Source organism: Carcharodon carcharias, chromosome 14 (genome assembly GCF_017639515.1).
Source record: "Carcharodon carcharias isolate sCarCar2 chromosome 14, sCarCar2.pri, whole genome shotgun sequence".
Taxonomy (NCBI): Eukaryota; Metazoa; Chordata; class Chondrichthyes; order Lamniformes; family Lamnidae; genus Carcharodon; species Carcharodon carcharias.
The window spans coordinates 134,207,255-134,225,219 of NC_054480.1; the positions used below are offsets into that span (position 1 = coordinate 134,207,255).

The 17,965-nt window shown below is 47.3% G+C and overlaps 1 protein-coding gene across 1 annotated transcript in view; it reads left to right on the forward strand.

Annotated features, from left to right (window-relative positions):
* Positions 1 to 17,965, forward strand: part of LOC121287288 (calcium/calmodulin-dependent protein kinase type IV-like) — a 182,334-nt gene that overhangs the window by 88,721 nt on the left and 75,648 nt on the right. Inside the window, exon 4 of the mRNA XM_041205024.1 lies at positions 13,865 to 13,947. Within this exon, the coding sequence (XP_041060958.1) occupies positions 13,865 to 13,947 (83 nt within the window). The remainder of the gene's footprint in view (positions 1 to 13,864; positions 13,948 to 17,965) is intronic.

Here is a 17,965-nt window from a genome sequence, read left to right on the forward strand (position 1 = left end):
GCTGCCTTTCCCGCCGCTGGACGTCGGGAACTTAATTTTAATACATCTGCACATCATTAGAAGCCCTGCTTGCTGGAATCATCCTTCCCCCATGCCAAATTTACCGCCCATGATGGTGGGAAAACACACTGGTGTAGAATACATCTTGACAAGTGTGACGTGCAGAAGTCGGGACTTACCGTCAGGGCCTTGCTTACATCGCGGACATCCAAGGAACAGGCGATGCTGGAGCCTGAAGGCAACCGGACCCTTGAGGAACACATCCATCGCACACTGGGTGCATTTATATGGACATGGCTCTGCCAGGAAGCAGCTCCGGAAGGTGGAAGGTCACAGTTGAGGCTTTGCTTCGGGACATCAATGTCTTGGCCATGGTCTGCTATGGATGATCTTCGACAGGGTGGAGAGGAAGGTCCAACTGTGAGTGGGAGAGGAAGGTGTACTGGGAGAAGTGGGATAGGAAGGTGTAGGTTTGACTAGGATAGCAATGTGTACTGGTGGAGTGGGGGCAGAGGTTGGGAGGGGCGGAAAGAAGGTGTCGGGGGGTTGAGATTGGGAAGGGGGGAACAAAGGTATCGGGGGGTGTGAGGTTGGGAGGGGGCAGGGAGTACGGGGGGAGGAGGGTGTAACGGGGGAGAATGCGGCAACTGGGGAGGTAGGTGCTGGGGGGAGGAAGGTGTAAGGGAAGTTCAGAGTGGGGTTGGTGTTTGGATGGGGGGGAAGGACTTCCGGGGGAGGAAGGAGTCTGGGGGGTGGAAAAGGTTTGCAGGGGGGAAGGAGTCCAGGGGGAGGAAGGAGTAAGGGTGGAGGAAGGAGTAAGGGAGTGATGTCCAGGTGAACATGCAAGGGAAGGGTCTGTGGAGTCGGTGACTGCCTCCTGGGGAGGGTGTGGTAGGAGGGAATGGTGAGAATTAGAAACATCAGAATGAGCCAGGAGAGTGAGGGTGTGACAGTATCGGTAGATGGATGACAAGGGTGGTTGGTGGGGACTCAGAGGCAGACACAGACCCTGGGTGTAGAAAGGAGGAGGTCGGGGGTGGGATTTTCAGGGAGATAGGGAACACGCACGTTCACCTGGATATCCCCAAAAGAAAAGGGTTCTGGCTGGTAGGTGATGGAGGGGAGGTGGAAGGTGATGCTGGGGGGAGTCAACAGTGATAGGGGAAAGTACATGATTGACTGGGGGAGGGGAAAAGACGGGGGAACAATAGACATACTTCACCGGTACCATTTTGCAAAATCAAAAGTGAAAGGAGCCTGGTGTAGGACAGGCACAGGTGCTGCATGGGAGTGCGATCAGTGGGTGGGCAGAGATGCAGGTCAGCTCAGATGGACAACTGAAAGAGAACTCCAGCACGCAGCATTGAAAATTCTCAGGACATTGGGATGAGTGTGATGGAGGAAGGATCCGTGTGCATGGGCTCCAAATGGCCTGTCACATGCACACTTCTCCCCCCAGAATCACTCGTCAGCCGACTGCATGCAGCTGAACTGCTAGTGGGGGGGAGGGCTCGCGAAGCTTGTAAATGAAATTGAAAGACACCATTACACATTGTTCATGGAAAGTGAATATATTTTCAGATTATAAATTGAGAAAATGTGTTCACCGCAGCAACCACTTGTGATCAGAATTTTTGAACTTTTCATGACCTACCACTTATTCTAGGTGCTGCCCTGACATCGGCAGTAGCAGTGGAGACAGCCTGTGCAATGGTTGACCCTGTTGCCCCTGATGACTGTGGCGTGGATCCTCTGGAGAGATGAGGCATTGGGGGCCCCGCCTTGCTTTGGCTGTCCTCCTGTGGGCCAACTGCTTCCTCTTGCAATGACAGAGGGTGAGGTTGAGGAGATCACAGGCAAATGGGACTTGGAGGGAAAGGGCGACCTCTGAGATTCCTGAGTGGGTGACCCAGCAGTGTCCAGCTGCCACTCCTCCCTTCGAGTGCCTGAGAGCCCCAGCCTGACCCGTTGAGGGAAGAAGCACCCTCTCATGTTGCCACTGCAGGAACTCACCCATGGTTACCGCAATGAAGTGCAGGTCCGTGTGCATCTCCATGTTCTGCTGGACCAGGGTCTCCATGGCATCCGCCATCCTCCCTATGGAGACCTCCATATATGCACATAGGGGCAGCACCTCGTCAGAGAGCAAGAAGACGTACTCCTCCAACTTGCATGCCACTGTTGAGGGCTTTCTGCGTGATGTTCCCCTGCCTTCTGCTGATTCTCCACAATGGGTTGGAAGGCCAAATCCAGAGGCTCGTCATCTGACTTGGACCTCTTCCCCAGCAGTCTTCCGAATGCCAGGGAGCTTGGCTGAACCTGCCTCCTCTGCTGCAGACATGTGTCCGTGCAGTGACCACCAGATTGTGAACCGGAGCAATCTAGATCTAGGTCCCACTGAGGTGTGTGTTTCTGCGCTGGTGGAGGGTGTGGGCAAGCACTGTGGCAGGTCTTCCAGGCTGCTTAATTCCAGCTCTGTAATGGAGAAGGTGTCCTCTTGGCTGGAGGTGAGTACCTGGATGGAGCTGAGGGATTGGCTGGCTAAGGGTGTAAGTCACTTGGCAGATCTCCCTGCGAACCAAAGTGAAGATGATTAATGCATGGCAGGGGAGTGAAAAGCAGGAGAGAGAGCACTCACAATTGCATTGAGAGAGGGAGGATGTGGTGCAGGATCTTCACGAGGGTGTTCGCTGCCGACCTCACCGTCACTGCAGGCATGGTCTGCAACCTCACCAGTCAGCACAATGTAACGCTCCTGAAAGTGAGTGAGGGGCCTAATGTGGGCCACTCCATCCTGTACTGGGATCTCTTCCTGCTGTTGTGAGCCAGCTTCTCCTTCATGAAAACAGTTGGAGAGAGTGCAAGTAGGACACATTTTGTGGAATATTTGTGTGGTGAGCGGAGCCATGGATGGGATGAGGGCGTGAACTCCAGAGGATATGAGCCTACTGGAAATGTGAGGGTGTGTGTGAGAGTTAGTGGTGTTGTCCCTTGAGGTGTGAGGTCCCTGTAGATATGTGATGGGTTTGTGAGTGTGTGATTTGAAAGTGATGAGAAGAGTGATTTACCCTGGTGGAATGGAGATCATTCATCATGCTTTCTGCACTGGATGGCTGTCCTCTTGTTACAGGGCATTAGCGCTGACCACTGCTTCCCATGCAAGATTGGTGACCTTGCTTGCTGACCTTCGCCCAGAGTGGGGTAGTAGACAGTGCAGCGGGCCTCCACAGAGTCCAGAAGGTGTTCCTGAGACCCGTCATTGAATCGGGGGGGTGCTGCAGCCTCCTTGCCTTTTGGGGCCATGTCTTCTGTGCAGCAGACCTTAGCTGGAAGCACTGAGAGGTGTGCATGTGGCTGCACTTTAAATATGGCATCTGGCGTGAGGAAGCAGCGAGGTGACAGCGTGGCGGGTGAATCGGAGGCCACCCACCAGCGAAACAGCATGTTTCCCGGGAACATGTGGTTAATGAGGTGGGATTGGGACGATTATGGTGTGAAAAGCCGTCATTGCGGCCAGCGGGTAAAACGTCCTTTTTCCCACCCACTACCACACTTCTTGCAAATCTGCGACAATTCTGCCCATGGATTCTATTTTTGCTCAAAGTGTAACAGTTTATCTGTGGTGTGACACCCTAGTTGCACTTTCTCAGTATTCCACTGATTGCCAGCCTAGATTAATTTTTCACAGCAGATTAACTTTTTATTGGAGGGAAGTAATATAGGAAAAATTTGTCACGACTTTCAAATCTGAAAACTTGGAAATGGATTTATACTGGAAAGTTATTCCAAAGAATTCAGTGTCAGTGATCTTAATTAAACATCAGCCTTTTACAATATCTAGATTTTTATGGCATTTTTAAACATATTTAATAAAATGTAAGTTATTTACCAAGGGGAATGGTTGTTACTGATAGAAATTAATTATGCAGAGTAGAAAATCCTCCAACACTTCTGGCCTCTACGATAATATTATGATACTGCCCCAGCAGAAATAATTTTGCTCCAAGTGTTTTCATGATTCTTACCTGGAGGGTGCAATGTTGCTAAATATGCTTTCTGACCTTCAGGAAATTATGCTGTGACTGAAATGCTCTGGCTTGTGAATATACATGGGAAAAACATTAAATGATAGTCTGTCCACTAATCTAAGCATGGAAAGTATATAATTGTACCCAGTTTAAATTATGAATTTAATTCATAATTTACCTCATTTATGATGCTGCAGTAAAAATATTCAATCAATTATAGTGTCCATTTTTCAGGTGGGGGAAGCAAATTAAGGTATATGATTGAAGTAACAAGAATCTTGCAACATTCTGGACTAGACTGCATCTCTGCAATTTGACTCAGTGGCTCCTCTTAGTAGTCTTCCCTGGTCTGATCAGCACTTTGAAAAAAAGTGCTCAATTTAATGTTTTTAGCTTTGAGTTTCTTCTTGACATAGAAAGTAATCTTACTAAATACAAAGTAGTGATCCATTTGCTCCAGAGTCTAAAGGACAGCCATCGGAGTCAACACAAAATATATGCCTCCTCTTTATTTGCCATTAAACAGGCTCAGTAGCAACAGATCCTTCAATGATAATATGGAAAAGTGATAATGGCACCTGTGGAGCATGGGTGTCTCTCTGCTTGAACAATTTCCATGGTCTAGCATCTACTTAAAAATGCCTTTAGAATACGATGGTGAGATGCTACATAAGAATTTAGGTAATCTTAAATGCTATGAATGCAAATTATATTAAAACTCTTCCAATCGTATTCCAACTTAATATTTAAATTGACAGTTTCATTCAGAATTTATAATGCACAGATGGAAAATATCCATAAAAACAAAAAACTGGATGCTGGAAATCCAAAACAAAAACAGAACTACCTGGAAAAACCCAGCAGGCCCGGCAGCATCGGCAGAGAAGAAAAGAGCCGATGCCTCGAGTCCTCATGACCCTTCGACAGAACTTCTGCCCTTCTGTCGAAGGGTCATGAGGACTCGAGACGTCGGCTCTTTTCTTCTCCGCCGATGCTGCCGGGCCTGCTGGGTTTTTCCAGGTAGTTCTGTTTTTGTTTTGGAAAATGTCCATGTTCTGCTGTATAATGGGTGATATCCTATTTTATAATGGTACTTGTAGGTTATAGGTATATCCACTTTTTGGGTTTCCTCAGTCTCTTTCATAAGGGATAACAATCTATTGTCAAAATTGTTTTAGATTTTGAAATTAGCTGAATGCATGTAATAATATAGGACAACCAAAGAAAGTACTTTTGTAGCCAGTAGTGCTAAGGGTTTAATTTCCACAGTGCATTGTGCACTGATAAACATGTTTGAGTTAATTTCTTGCCTGTACTGTTCAAATGCAGTCACTGATTATTTGATTGTGCTAAAATAGCACAGACAGGAATTTAAAGTGTATATTTTAGCTGATGGGGTGAAAAAAGCATGGGAGATTAAACCCCCAGTCAGCCCTTGTTTAAATAAAACAAGTAGCATCTGTCTGCCATATCAATGGTTGGTAGTGTAATTTGATAAAGTTATCCAGAGGGCACAAAGTTCAAGCGTGTGGGAAATGAAAATGATTCACTGGTATGGCAGTTTAATGTTTTTTCTGGGATTGGGGTTAAGGTGAATGTCAGACCATTATTATTTGTAGCCCACTTTCATGGCATATCTTTCTTAAACATGTGCTGTGATAGACTGCTGGCTAAAGTTGCCATTACACTACAACCCCACTGTCAGCACAAAGTAGTTTTATAGTTAAGAAGTTGTAATGTGAATTTAGGATCTGAGCCCAGCCAGAGTCCTTACAAAAATCTCACTGGGCTTCACTTCAGAGTCTGATTGTGCTCTAACACCTGATTTCCATTACAACATTAGCACCAGTTAACATTGATGCTAAAATTATAAATGCAGCGCAAACCACTCGACAATCCAGTGCTGGCAGACAGTAATTAGAAAAGGAAAGGTCAGACTCATGGTTGGTTTTATTTTTAATTTTTTAGAATATGAACCTAATCCTCAGGGTTCCCTGATGGTCAGTAGTGGCATTGGGACAATGGTGGTGCTAGGTTTGGCTGACAGAGGTTTGGGGAGGAGGTGGGGGGATCAAGGGATTGACCCCGAGACTTGGCAGGAAAGGGACCAAGCCGGGAACTGGTAAATGTCAATGCCTGAAAGCCAAGGTGGAAACAGCGCAGAGCAGCAGGTTGAGTTTGATAAAGCTTTCCATGAGTGAGAATGCATCTGTGAGAACATTTCTCCAAAGCCCACGTATTCCAACTTCAAAATCATTGGGGTGGGTGGGGCGATGATTATCAAATCCTTTTTTCCCCTTTCCACTTCTGACCCAACTGGCTGCACCACTGGGTAGGGAAATGTCTGAGCTAATATTATACTTAAGTATAATATCTTAAGCATCCATCAAGCATATGTCACATCTTTTTTTTATTCATTCATGGAGCAGGAGCATCACTGGCATGGGCCAGGATTTGTTGCCCATCCCTAATTGCCCTTGAGGAGGTGGTGTTGAGCTGCCTTCTTGAATTGCTGTAGTCCATGTGGTGTAGGTAAACCTACGATGCCGTTAGGAAGGAAGTTCCAGGTTTTTGACACTGTGACAGTGAAGGAAAGATGATATATTTCCAGGTCAGAATGGTTTGTGGCTTGGAGGAGAACCTGCAGGTGGTGGTGTTCCCATGCATCTGCATTACGACCTTGGTCCACACATGAACCAAAGAGCTGAATTCCATGGAGTGAGGTGAGAATAACTGTCTATGACATCAGGCAGCATTTGATTGAGTGTGGCATCAAGAAGCCTTAGCAAAACTGAATTCAGTGGGAAACAGGGGGAATCTCCACTGGCTGGAATCCTACCTAACACAAAGGAAGGTAATTATAGCTGTTGGAAGCCAATCAATTCAGCCTCAGGAATTTCTGCAGAAATTCCTTGGGGCAGTGTCCTAAGCCAAATAATCTTTAACTGCTTCATCAACAACCTTCCCTTCATCATAAGATTAGAAGTTGGAATGTTGACTGATGATTGCATAGTGTTCAGTCCCATTCGGAACTACACAGATAATGAAGCAGCCCATCCCTGCTTGCTGCAAGATTCAGGTTTGAGCCCACAAGTGGCAAGAAACATTGGCACCAAACAAGTGCTAGGCAAATCAAAATATAAAATGCTAGTAAAACTCTGCAGGTCTGGCAGCATCTGTGGAGAGAGAAACAGAGTTAATGTTTTGAGTCCATATGACTCTTCTTCAGGGCCAGGCAACACCGTCACCAACATGAGAAAATCTAACCATCTCCCCTTAATATTCAACGGTATTACCATTGCTTAATTCCCTACCAGCAATATCCTACAGTACATTGGGATCACAAAACTTCAAAAGTATTTCATTGGCTGTAAAGCATTTTGAGATGTCCATTGGTCATGAAGAGTGCTAAATAATGCAAGGCTTTTGTTTTTTTCTTTTCCTGGGGGTTACCATTGACTAGAAACTTAGCTGGACCAGCTACGTTAATACTGTGGCTACAAGAGCAAGTCAGAGGCTGGGATCTCTGGGCAAGTAACAAATCTTAATTCCTAAAGGTGTCCACCATCTACAAGGCACAAGATAGAAGTATGATGAAATACTCCCCACTTGCCTGCATGAGTACAATTCCAACAATACTCAAGAAACTTGACACTGTCCAGGACAAAGCAATCTGCTTGACTGGCACCCCATCTACCTCTTTAAACGCTCACTCCCTCCACCACTGGACCACAATGGCAGTAGTGTGTAACATCTACAAGATGCACTGCAGCAACTCGGCAAGGCTTCTTCTACAGCACCTTTCAAACCTGTGACCTCGAGCACCTAAAAGAACATGGGCAGCTGGCACATGGAAGTACCACCTGCAGGTTCCCATCCAGGTCACACACCATCCTGACTTGGAACTATCTCGTCATTCCTTCACAGTCACTGGGTCAAAGTCCTTGACCTCCCTAGCAACACTGTGGGCGTACCTATACCACAAGGTCTGCAGCAGTTCAAGAAGACGACTTACCAGCACCTTCTCAAGAGAGGTTAGGGATGGGCAGTAAAAGCTCGCCTTGCGAATGATGCCCAAATTCCACAAGACCAAATTCCAAATTCCAGGGGGTTGTGATTCCTATAGTAGCCTGGAAACTCACTGATGCATGGCCTCCAATGTAGGAGGATGGGTGGAATATCTGCCCACAATCCCCCTGCTGAGAGCCAGTGCAAGCTGGAAGGAATCCCAGTAAATCTAGGTTCCTATAACTATGGTGTCAACCATAGCTCAGTTAGTAGCACTTTTACCTCTGACTCAGAAGGTTGAGGGTTTAAATCGCACTCCAGGACTTGAGCACAAAACTCCAGGCTAACACTTTAGTGCAGTGCTGAGGGCATGCTACACTGTCAGAGGTACTGACTTTCAGGTCAGATATTAAAACAAGGCCAAGCCCTCTCAGGTGAACATAAGAAAAACCCATGGCACTATTTTAAGAAGAACACGGATGTTTTCTCTGGAGTCCTAACCATATTTGTCCCTCAGTCAGTGTCACAAAAATAGATTATTTGGTCATTATCACATTGCTGTTTGTAGAAGCAAACTGTGAAAACTGGCTGCTATGTTTCCTTCATTATAAAAACTACAAATGTCAAAAAGTACTTCATTGCGGTAAAGTGCTTTGAATTGTCCAATGGCTATATAAATGTAAGTCTTTTGCTGGAATTTTCCACCCCCATTGGCATCGGGCGCCATGGCAGGAGTGCGCAGACAGTATGCAAGAAGGCCAAAAATTGGTTTTATTCCATTGTGAAGCCTGTTTGCGAGTGTCCACTCAGCCCCTCAATTGCAGGTTGCGTTTCCCGCCACTGGACGTCAGGAATGTCATTTTAATACATTTGCATCTAATTATAAGCCCTGCTTGCCAGAATCATCACCCCGCGCTGGATCATCCGGGCACAATCACGCTGACGTGTTTCACAGCTGTACATAAGTGACATGCATCTGGCAAGCTGCACTTCACTTGGGACTTTGAGGTTTGTACGCCTACCTTTCCTCGGGCAGCACTTGCGGTCATTAGCGCCAGGCTTCACAGGCAGCACCACATCACTTGTAGCGGGGGCTCACAAGCAGGTCTCTACCTACCAGACCAGGCGGGGGTGGCTTTTCAACAGCTGCAGGGCTAGGGCTTGCTTGGGGAAGGGGAAGAAGCGGCCTCTAGCAAGGGAAGTGGCTGCAGGGGAAGAGCTGTACTTGGGGAGGGGGGTATCCCAGGGTGTGTGTGGGAGCATATGTTGATCTGTGCAAGTCGCCTCAAGATGGTGAGGGCTGAGGAGGCAGTCTCCAGAGGAGATGAGGCCGGGTGGTGATGTGAGAGTGTGTGTGGGAAAGTGAGTGGTGATGTCTCTTGAGCTGTCAGTGAGTGAGATGCCTGTGAATGTGTGATGACCTTGTGAGTGTGTGAGTTTAAGAGTGATGAGATGGTTGCCTTACCCTGGCGGCACGGATGAGGTCATTCATCCATTTTCTGCACTGGATGGCCAACCTCTTGTGTGCAGTATTTGCACTGACTACCTCTGTCACCACCTCCCAAGTCCGGGTGGTGAGACTGATGGGCCTTCTGCAGCCAGAGCAGAGGTAAAGGACATTGCGGCGGGCCTCCACAGCGTCCAGAAGGCATCCCAGGGATGAGTCACTGAATCAGGGAGCTGCACTCTTCTTGGCTTTCGGGACCAGGTCTTCATCGGTGCCCTCCTGCGCTGCAAGCATTGAGAAGTGTGTGCGCAGCTGCAGATTAAATACGGCACGCTGCGTGAGGAAGCGGTGAGGTAACGGCTCAGCGGGAAAATCGGAGGCTGCCCACCAGCGAGACAGTGTGTTTCCTGTGGTTGCATAATTAATGAGGCAGGAATGGGACGATACGGCGTGAAAAGCTGCCATTGCGGCCAGCGGGTAAAATGTCCTTTTTCCCGCCCGCTACTGCACTTAGTGCAAATCTGGAACGATTTCACCCTTTGTGTCTGCCGTGAGTATATAATTGTGTAGGAGTCATGAAACATTAAATAAACTTGCTTGGTGTGGACAAACTCACGTTTTGAGTTGTTGATACCCAGAGTATACTTACGAACGAGGGGTAGGAACAGCCTGCAGCCCGTGGATGAGGTTTCCAAAAAAGTGCAAAGGCTGCTTGGCCTTTTTGCCTGCCCACTACCCTAAGGTTGGACGGGCAGCGAAAAATTAAAGTTAATTACCTTTTTAATGGCCTTAATAGGCCTTTTAATTGTCGGTGGGCGCACTGCCGACTCCAGCAATCATGTAAAATCCAGTGGGTGGCCCGCCCACCACCTACCTACAGGGGTGGTGTTGGGTGGCCTGCCTGACAGTGGGCTGATTGAGGTCCTTAAGTGGGCAATTAATGCCCACTTAAAGGCCTCATACTGCCATCGCCAGGATTTAACCAGCATCTGGACAGAACCACGCCAAGTGCTCATCCCAACAGGTTTCCCTGTATAGGCTGGTGGCAGGCGGGTAGGGGGTGTCCCTCTTTAATCGGTCCCCCAGGGCGATCCGTGGACCCCTCCCCTGGGTTCCCCTCCACACCCAGGGCCTCTCAATCTCTCACCCCACACTCCACCTGGTGGCACCTGGCACCCAGAGACACCCTGACTCATCAGCTGGCTGACCCCAGGGCAGCTCACTCTCTCAAGCCCCAGGTACAGTACCAGCAGTGCCACTGCTCCCGGTGGCGCTACTGGTACTAGAGAGCTGCTGGTCTCGAACTGGCTGGCAGCTTTCTGAGGCAGGACTTCCTGTCCTTGAGGGGTGCAAGTCCTGCCGCCAGTCTATTAACAGACAATCAGCCATTCTTTGCCTGGGTGGGCTCTCCTCCCTGACTTTTTGGCCGGGTGGGGGGATGGGGCGAGGACAACAGTGGCCCGTTTACATTGTTAATGTATACTTAGCAGTCCTTCATCCATTCACCTTACGGACATATGGACTGCAGTATGCTTACTTCCCCATTTCCCGTCTCACTTCACTGTACGTTATGTCTATTCAGTGAGTTCCGTTTTTTTTTCTTCAGACATTTGTTTTTCTCAAATCTGTATACGACCCCCTCCAAATGCTTTAAGTCATGTCATGTATGGTTCACAAGTGGTCGCCTATAGGGCGGAATGAGGTTTCCAAAAGCAAATAAAAACTTTATTTTTTCATTAATAACATGTCCCTGCTCACGTGACAGTGTCACACTGGACTGGGTTCAAAGGAAAGGGTCATTTCAAACATCTGGGATGGAGGCGGCACTGGCATGAGATGGAAGCAGATCTTTGGCGGCCTAGCTGAAGGAGCATTAGATCAAGGTGTCCCTGGTGTCCCTGCCTCCCTGAAAGTTCCAGAAGTTTGCCTCCACGTCCTCACTGTGCTCCTCACCAGGCTCCTCTTCAAAGTCACCACTGGATTCATCTGTGGCCTGTGGAGCTGCCTCAAGATACTCTTCCTCCAGAGGGTCCCCCCCTTGTCAGAGTCAGATTGTGGAGAGCACAGCATTCAGCCCCGCTATCAGTGACACCCGCTCTGGAGGGTATTGTAGTGCTCCTCCTGAATGGTCCAGGTATTGGAAGCGCATCTTTAGAAGACCTATGGTCCTCTCTATCACTGCCCTTGTGGAGGCATGATTCATATTATAATGCTGCTCTGTTCTCGAGTGCTGGAGAGGCATCATAAGCCACCTTTTCAACGGACAGCCCTTGTCACCCAGCAGCCATCCATCCAGTCGAGCTGGAGCAGAGGAACAACCTCGGCACCTGTGAGTGTCTGAGGGGTAAGTGTCATGGAAGCTGCCATGGTACCTTGCACAGGCTTGCAGAATCTGCATCTTCTGGTCACACACTATCTGGACATTCATCGAGCAGAAGCCCTTCATGCGGACAAAGGCACCTGGCTGACCGGCTGGCGCCTTGATGGCCACATGTGTGTAGTCGATCGCACCCTGGATGCAGAGGAACTCAGCAATTGCTGCAAACCCTCTGGCTCTCTCAGCCTAGCTGGCCCCGTTCATACAGAAGTAAATAAATGTCATTACCCGCCTGAACAGATCATCAGTCACCAGTTTGACACAACTGTGGACAGCTGATTAGGACACTCCACAAAGTTCCCCTGGAAAGAGCGGGACGCATAGAAGTTGAAGGCCGCTGTGACCTCAGAGCCACTGGCATGGGGTGTCCACCCACACAGCTGGAGATGATTTTGGACTCGATCATCTGACAAATGGAGGTCATAGTCTCCCTGGAGAGACAGGGCCTCCTTTGGCATTGGGCCTCGGACATGTTGAGGTAGCTGCATCGCTGCCTGTAAACCCTGGCAGCAGGAGAGTGGCACCCGCAAGACGTAAAATTCTGGCCCTGGAAAAGCGCAAAAGCCACATCAATTTCTGCCCCTAAGTGTTGAAAATTAACTTAATATTTAACTTTCAGGGATAGGATTGATGTTATATAAATGGAATCACAACAGCGCAGCTTACTAATATTACCACTTTGGTACATTTGCCAAATGTATTTAACAGAGAGCAAGATTTTCCCTGCAGGCTTCGGGAACTGCTGTCATTGTCTAGTGGGGGGGTCAGAAGCCCAAACTGTGAGTGTTTTTTGATGGAGATGATGGGGTTTGACCTGCCTGAATTAGCTGTTAGTGCAGCTATTATTGCACTCAGGATTGTTCAGGAAGTGTGACCCAATCGCAGAATCACTTCTCACAATAGGCGTTTGTTTGGGTTTAGCAAACATGGGCTGGTTGAGTACGGACTGTACTCTGCCTATTACGTACTGATGGAGGAATATGTTATTTGATTCAACCAGTCAATCTTTGGGACATATGGTCCACGTACCTGACATTGCACCAGCACTGAAATTCCTACACATTTCTCAATTGTGTAGTTGGCAGAATGTCTTTTTGGACTGGTGGCAGAATCCTATTAGTGGAAAATATTACTCGCATCACCACTGCTTAGTAGTAATTTAAGATAGTCGAACTCACAACATGGTTCTAATACTCTTGCTAAAAGCCACAAACATTCATATGCAGGGACCTGTTCTCTGCAAATAACAAGAATATATTCAAAGCAGAGGTCAATAGATTTCTAGATACCAATGACATTAAGGGATAAATGGATAGAACTGGAGAGTGGCATTGAGGTAGAAGATCAGCCATATCTAGTTAAACAGCGGAGCAGCTTCGAGGGCAAATGGCCTACTTGTACTCCTATGTTCCTATTCAAGCTTTGTACCTTCTTTGAATTACTCGAAGCTTGGGGAGCAATAGTTCCCCATTGCTTTCTACATGGCAATGCCTCAGCCAATCAGAGTTGACTTGTCAACCAATCAGCACCCTTTTTCTCTTGTAGTATAAATTGCTGTGGTCATTTGAAATTTGGCATTCTTGTGTTTGTCGTGATGCGTGAAGAACGAAAAGCTTTGATAACGTCTCTCTCTTTTCAGCAATATTCAAGTTCTGTATTACCAAGCAACAGATTATAGTTTTATAGTTAGGTGGAATTTAACTTACTACAACTGTGCAAGTACCTCTGAAACCAATTCAAAAACAAATTAAAATATTCATCTGTCAACGCATAACCGAGTGAGCAGATTCAGCACACATCTCATTTTTAATCTTTAATTTGCAGATGTTCATTAAGGCCTCCACCACTCTCCTAACACCCCAGTTTAAATGTTAAAAGTGCCTTTAAATATATCAATTAATTATATCACTGTGGTTGGGAGAAAGAACAGGATTTGGTCAATGATGAAGAGGTTGTGATTCAAAGAACAAAGGTGGTGATCATTTATCCTCTTGTGTCTTGTAGATTAAACTAAAGGAAATATTTGAGACTCCCACAGAGATCATCCTGATTCTGGAATTGGTGACTGGTGGGGAGCTTTTTGACAGGTGCGTACTGATTGTCAACAGAAGAGTTGTTTTCTTGTAATATCTGTCACTTCCTTGAAAAGCTGTCTTCTTAAAGGAAAATTGATTTTAGATTTTATCATAAGTAAAATGCAATGAAAATAAAATCATTCTGGAAAAGGGAGCTTAGTCTGAGAGGATAACTGTATGGGCCATATTTTTCTCAGTTCAAGAAAAAAGAGTTGTTCATTTTTCTTCAGACTCTCATTCTTAATTGATACAAATTCTGAAAGCTTGGTCATTCCATCTGTGGGATGCATACAGTTTGTGGATGGTAAGTCAATGAAATGTGTGAAAAGTTTGATTTTCAGGCCAAGACCTGGTAGCTCCCTGTAAGGGTGCATATTCAATTTTTTTTTGCCTCCTAAATATACAAAGGGTGGAATCTTCTGTTTTGGAGACTAATTCTATGGCAGGCAGAAAAGTCGGAATGATTCCCACGGGGCAGCATGAGGGCTGAACATGCACGATATTCTGCTTTTCAGTTCATTCATTATGCATCAGCAAGGAGCTTGGAGAATCTCGTGGGGGGTTGGGCAGGAAGATGCCCACCCCGCCATTACTTCATGGGATCAAAGGTCCTGGCGCCATATTTAAACAGCACCCGGACAGCCATTCACTCACTGCAGGCCAAGAGCTCCAGATTCTGCATCAATCAGGATGTCCAAGAGAAGAAAGAAACCTTTAGCACCACGGTTCACCAACAACTCCCTGGAGACTCTCCTCAAGGCAGGAGGTGCTCTTTCCAAGGAATGGGAGCAGGAGGCCATCCCACCTGACCACGTCAGCCTGGGAGGAGGTGGTTAGTGCCCATGGGCCAAAAAAAAGGACCTGCCTGCAGTGAAGAAGGAAAATGAATGATCTACTGCACTCCGCCAGGGTAACTGAAACATCTACTCACTGCACAGTCACACTCTCATCAGGGCATCAGGCAGTCCAAGGGTTAGAGTGCACAGGGATGTCACACATGACCAGCAGATGTGACATCAATACCAAATGTGTGTCAGCCACCCTAAGCTCTCCTTCTCATTTTAGTGCCTGACAAAACAGCTTCTTAATTACTCACTGGGGAGGGATCAGCAGCTACAATCAGCATGCAGGCTTCTGATCTGCTCATTCACCTACTGGCCTCACAATCAATCCTCCGGTCTTCCTGCAGTACAAGGTATCTCATAATCAAAGAGAGCATGCAAAGACAGGAGGTGACACCCTGGAAATCTGTCCCCTCGGTACCTTCGGGGAACAGGCTGCAGGGCTGGCAGGAGAGGAGAGAAACAGTGCCTGCACAGAAGGCAAGATTGGCCTCCCCCGACAACCCAATGAGGATGCATCCAGTATCTATCTCCAATATTCATGCATTAACTATGAGTGAGCTTTAATGTATGAGCCTCCTTAGTCAATCACTAAACCTCTGTTCCAGGGACCAGCTGGAAAAGGAGAGAGGACATCATGCTCTAGATGCCACAGCCCCAGCCTCCAGGCCACCCGTGAGGAGGAAGCCTTAGTATCATCAGAGAAAGCACCATCACTGCCTTCACCTGCACCCTCCACCAGCGCAGATATACACATCTTGGTGGGTCCTGGTTCTAAAGCAGGCTCAGCTTCACAATCTGATAGGCACATCACAGACATGGATCCACAACAGGCAGAGGCAAAGGCAGTGACAGCCAAGGTCTCTGACACTCAGAGGACTGCTGGAGACCAAGACCCTCTGAGTCTGAGTCAGATGACAAGCCTCTGGACTTGGCACTGAGACCCCTTAGAGCAGAGACAGGCAGGGGAACATCAGGCGGAGTTGTCAGAGGCCATCTGCAGATTGCACCAAAGGCTGGAGAAATCCATCCATGTTCTGTCATTGCTCCGGCATGCAAGTGATTCGAAGTCTCTGTAGGAAGGATGGCAGCTGTTTTGGAGACCCACATCCAGCAGTTTCTGCCGGACTTGCACACTATCATTCTAGCAATGGGTGCGTTTCAGCAGTGGGTAGGCGAGAGGGGGACGGGGCACCTCGACCTCCAGCCAGGTGCCCCTTCTCCTCAAGGAGTCAGTAAGGGACCATCAGGGAGGAGAAGTGTCAGCCAGGCACCCTGAGGGCATCCACCCAGGTCACTCCAAGGGTGCTCTGCCACTCCAACACCCCTCCGCCAGTGACCCCATCAACTCCAGTAGGTCAGTGCGAAGAGGGTGCACCTGTACCTGAGCAGGATACCCTTAGCAAGCTGGGGCCTTCAAGGCCTCGGACCACCTGTCAAAGTCATCTCAGACAAGAGGGCATGGCAATCAACTGCAGGCTGCTTCCACTTCAACTGCGCATGTCAGGGCTACACCTAGACATAGCCGTAGGGTTAGAAAAATTAAGAAGTATTGAATGCGCATTGGTGGTGCAGGTGTTTACTCATTGTACATAGTTGTCACTGTTGTAAATATAGGTTGAATCTATCCATCTCCAGATCTCATGGCTTCCATTTTTATTCAATTTTCTTCAAAATTGCAGTTACTTAAGGGGCCAGAATGTTGTCCCCCAACGTAGTCCCATCAGGAACTTCAATTGCTTCAGTTCTCACACATTTTCACCAGAGTGAGTAGTCTATAGTTCCACATCAGCGACATCATGCACATTATGTCTGACGGTGCTGCCTGGCCAATACACCTGTCAACTGATTATTGCAGGTAACCATGTTTTGGCCTCAGGGGACATGCTCATCAAGATTATTGATTTTACTGCTGCCGTTGCAGTGGTGTCAGTTGTTTGGGAATGGTATGAGTAGTTGTGGCAACTTAAATCAGATTCATCTGTCCAAAATGTCATTTAAAATGATTTTTCAGGTTTGAGAAAATATTTTTGAGCACGGTATTGTTATCATTCAAAGCCCATAGGCTTCCATGCATGTCTGGAGGAAGATAGTGTCTGTGTTTAATGCTGAATGTCTTTCCTTGGTGATCTGTCATTCTCAGCGAGCATGACGCTGAAGTAAGCAAGTAAAGATATAATGGGCACCTTCGACTTGACTGCAAGAGGCGTTATTAGAGTTTATGACTTAAGAGGTGTGTGTTTCTCTTGATGAAGCCATTTCCTGAGCTCACATGATGTTTATTTGGACCTGTACAGCTCTTTATCAAAGGTTTCTGTAGTCCTTGGGTTCTACTCCGATAGGAAATCAATGCACGACAGGACTCTCAGTTGCTTAGGGAAAAGAGACAGGAATGGCTTTGTGTGCTGTACCACCTCAAGGACTGTGATGTCTTCAATGTCAACTCTCTAAGGCCTCTGCTGGGTACATGCAGGAAACAATTTTTCATTGGCTGGTGTGTTAAAATGACTGCTCAAGCTATCACCCGAATGCAAAGGTCACCTTTTTTTTTGTCATGTAGGACAAAAGGCTTTTAAGGCTTTCAACGACTGCAGGGTCCCAAGTGTTTGTATCTCACCAAACCATAGTCCTGGTGAGGTGCTCTCAGTGAGGACAATGCAAACAAACCTTGAGACTTAACTGCATGATCAAGATGTTAATGCTCATTGTTTCATGATGTCCAAATGGCGAGCTGCTGGCATTAGCAAGATGATCCCTCATCATTCTGCATTGAGGAGAGCTGAAGATGGGATATATGGTGCTCTCATGCTGCTGCCCCTTGTTGAGCCGTCCATCTGGTTATGGCTGAAAGAGTGATACATACATCACACATGACCTGCCTTATTGAGCAAGTGTCAAACTGACATGAGTGCATCCCTGGATAATTTGGAGTTCCAGCTGCTTATAAGCTGCCATGCATACTGTCTTGGTGAGGGCATAGGTGAAAGTACCAAATTACGTGAAGTTGCCTAAGGAGGTGCGAGAAGGGAAGTTCTGTTCAGGGTCTACAGCAGCCAGATGTTGCCAAGGCCACTCAATTGACCGTGGTTTAAACCCTTCCAAGGATCTACCCATGATGACGGCAGACAATGAGTACTTATATTTCCATAATCATTAAGAAAGCATTGAACTTTCGAGAGAATTCCTTC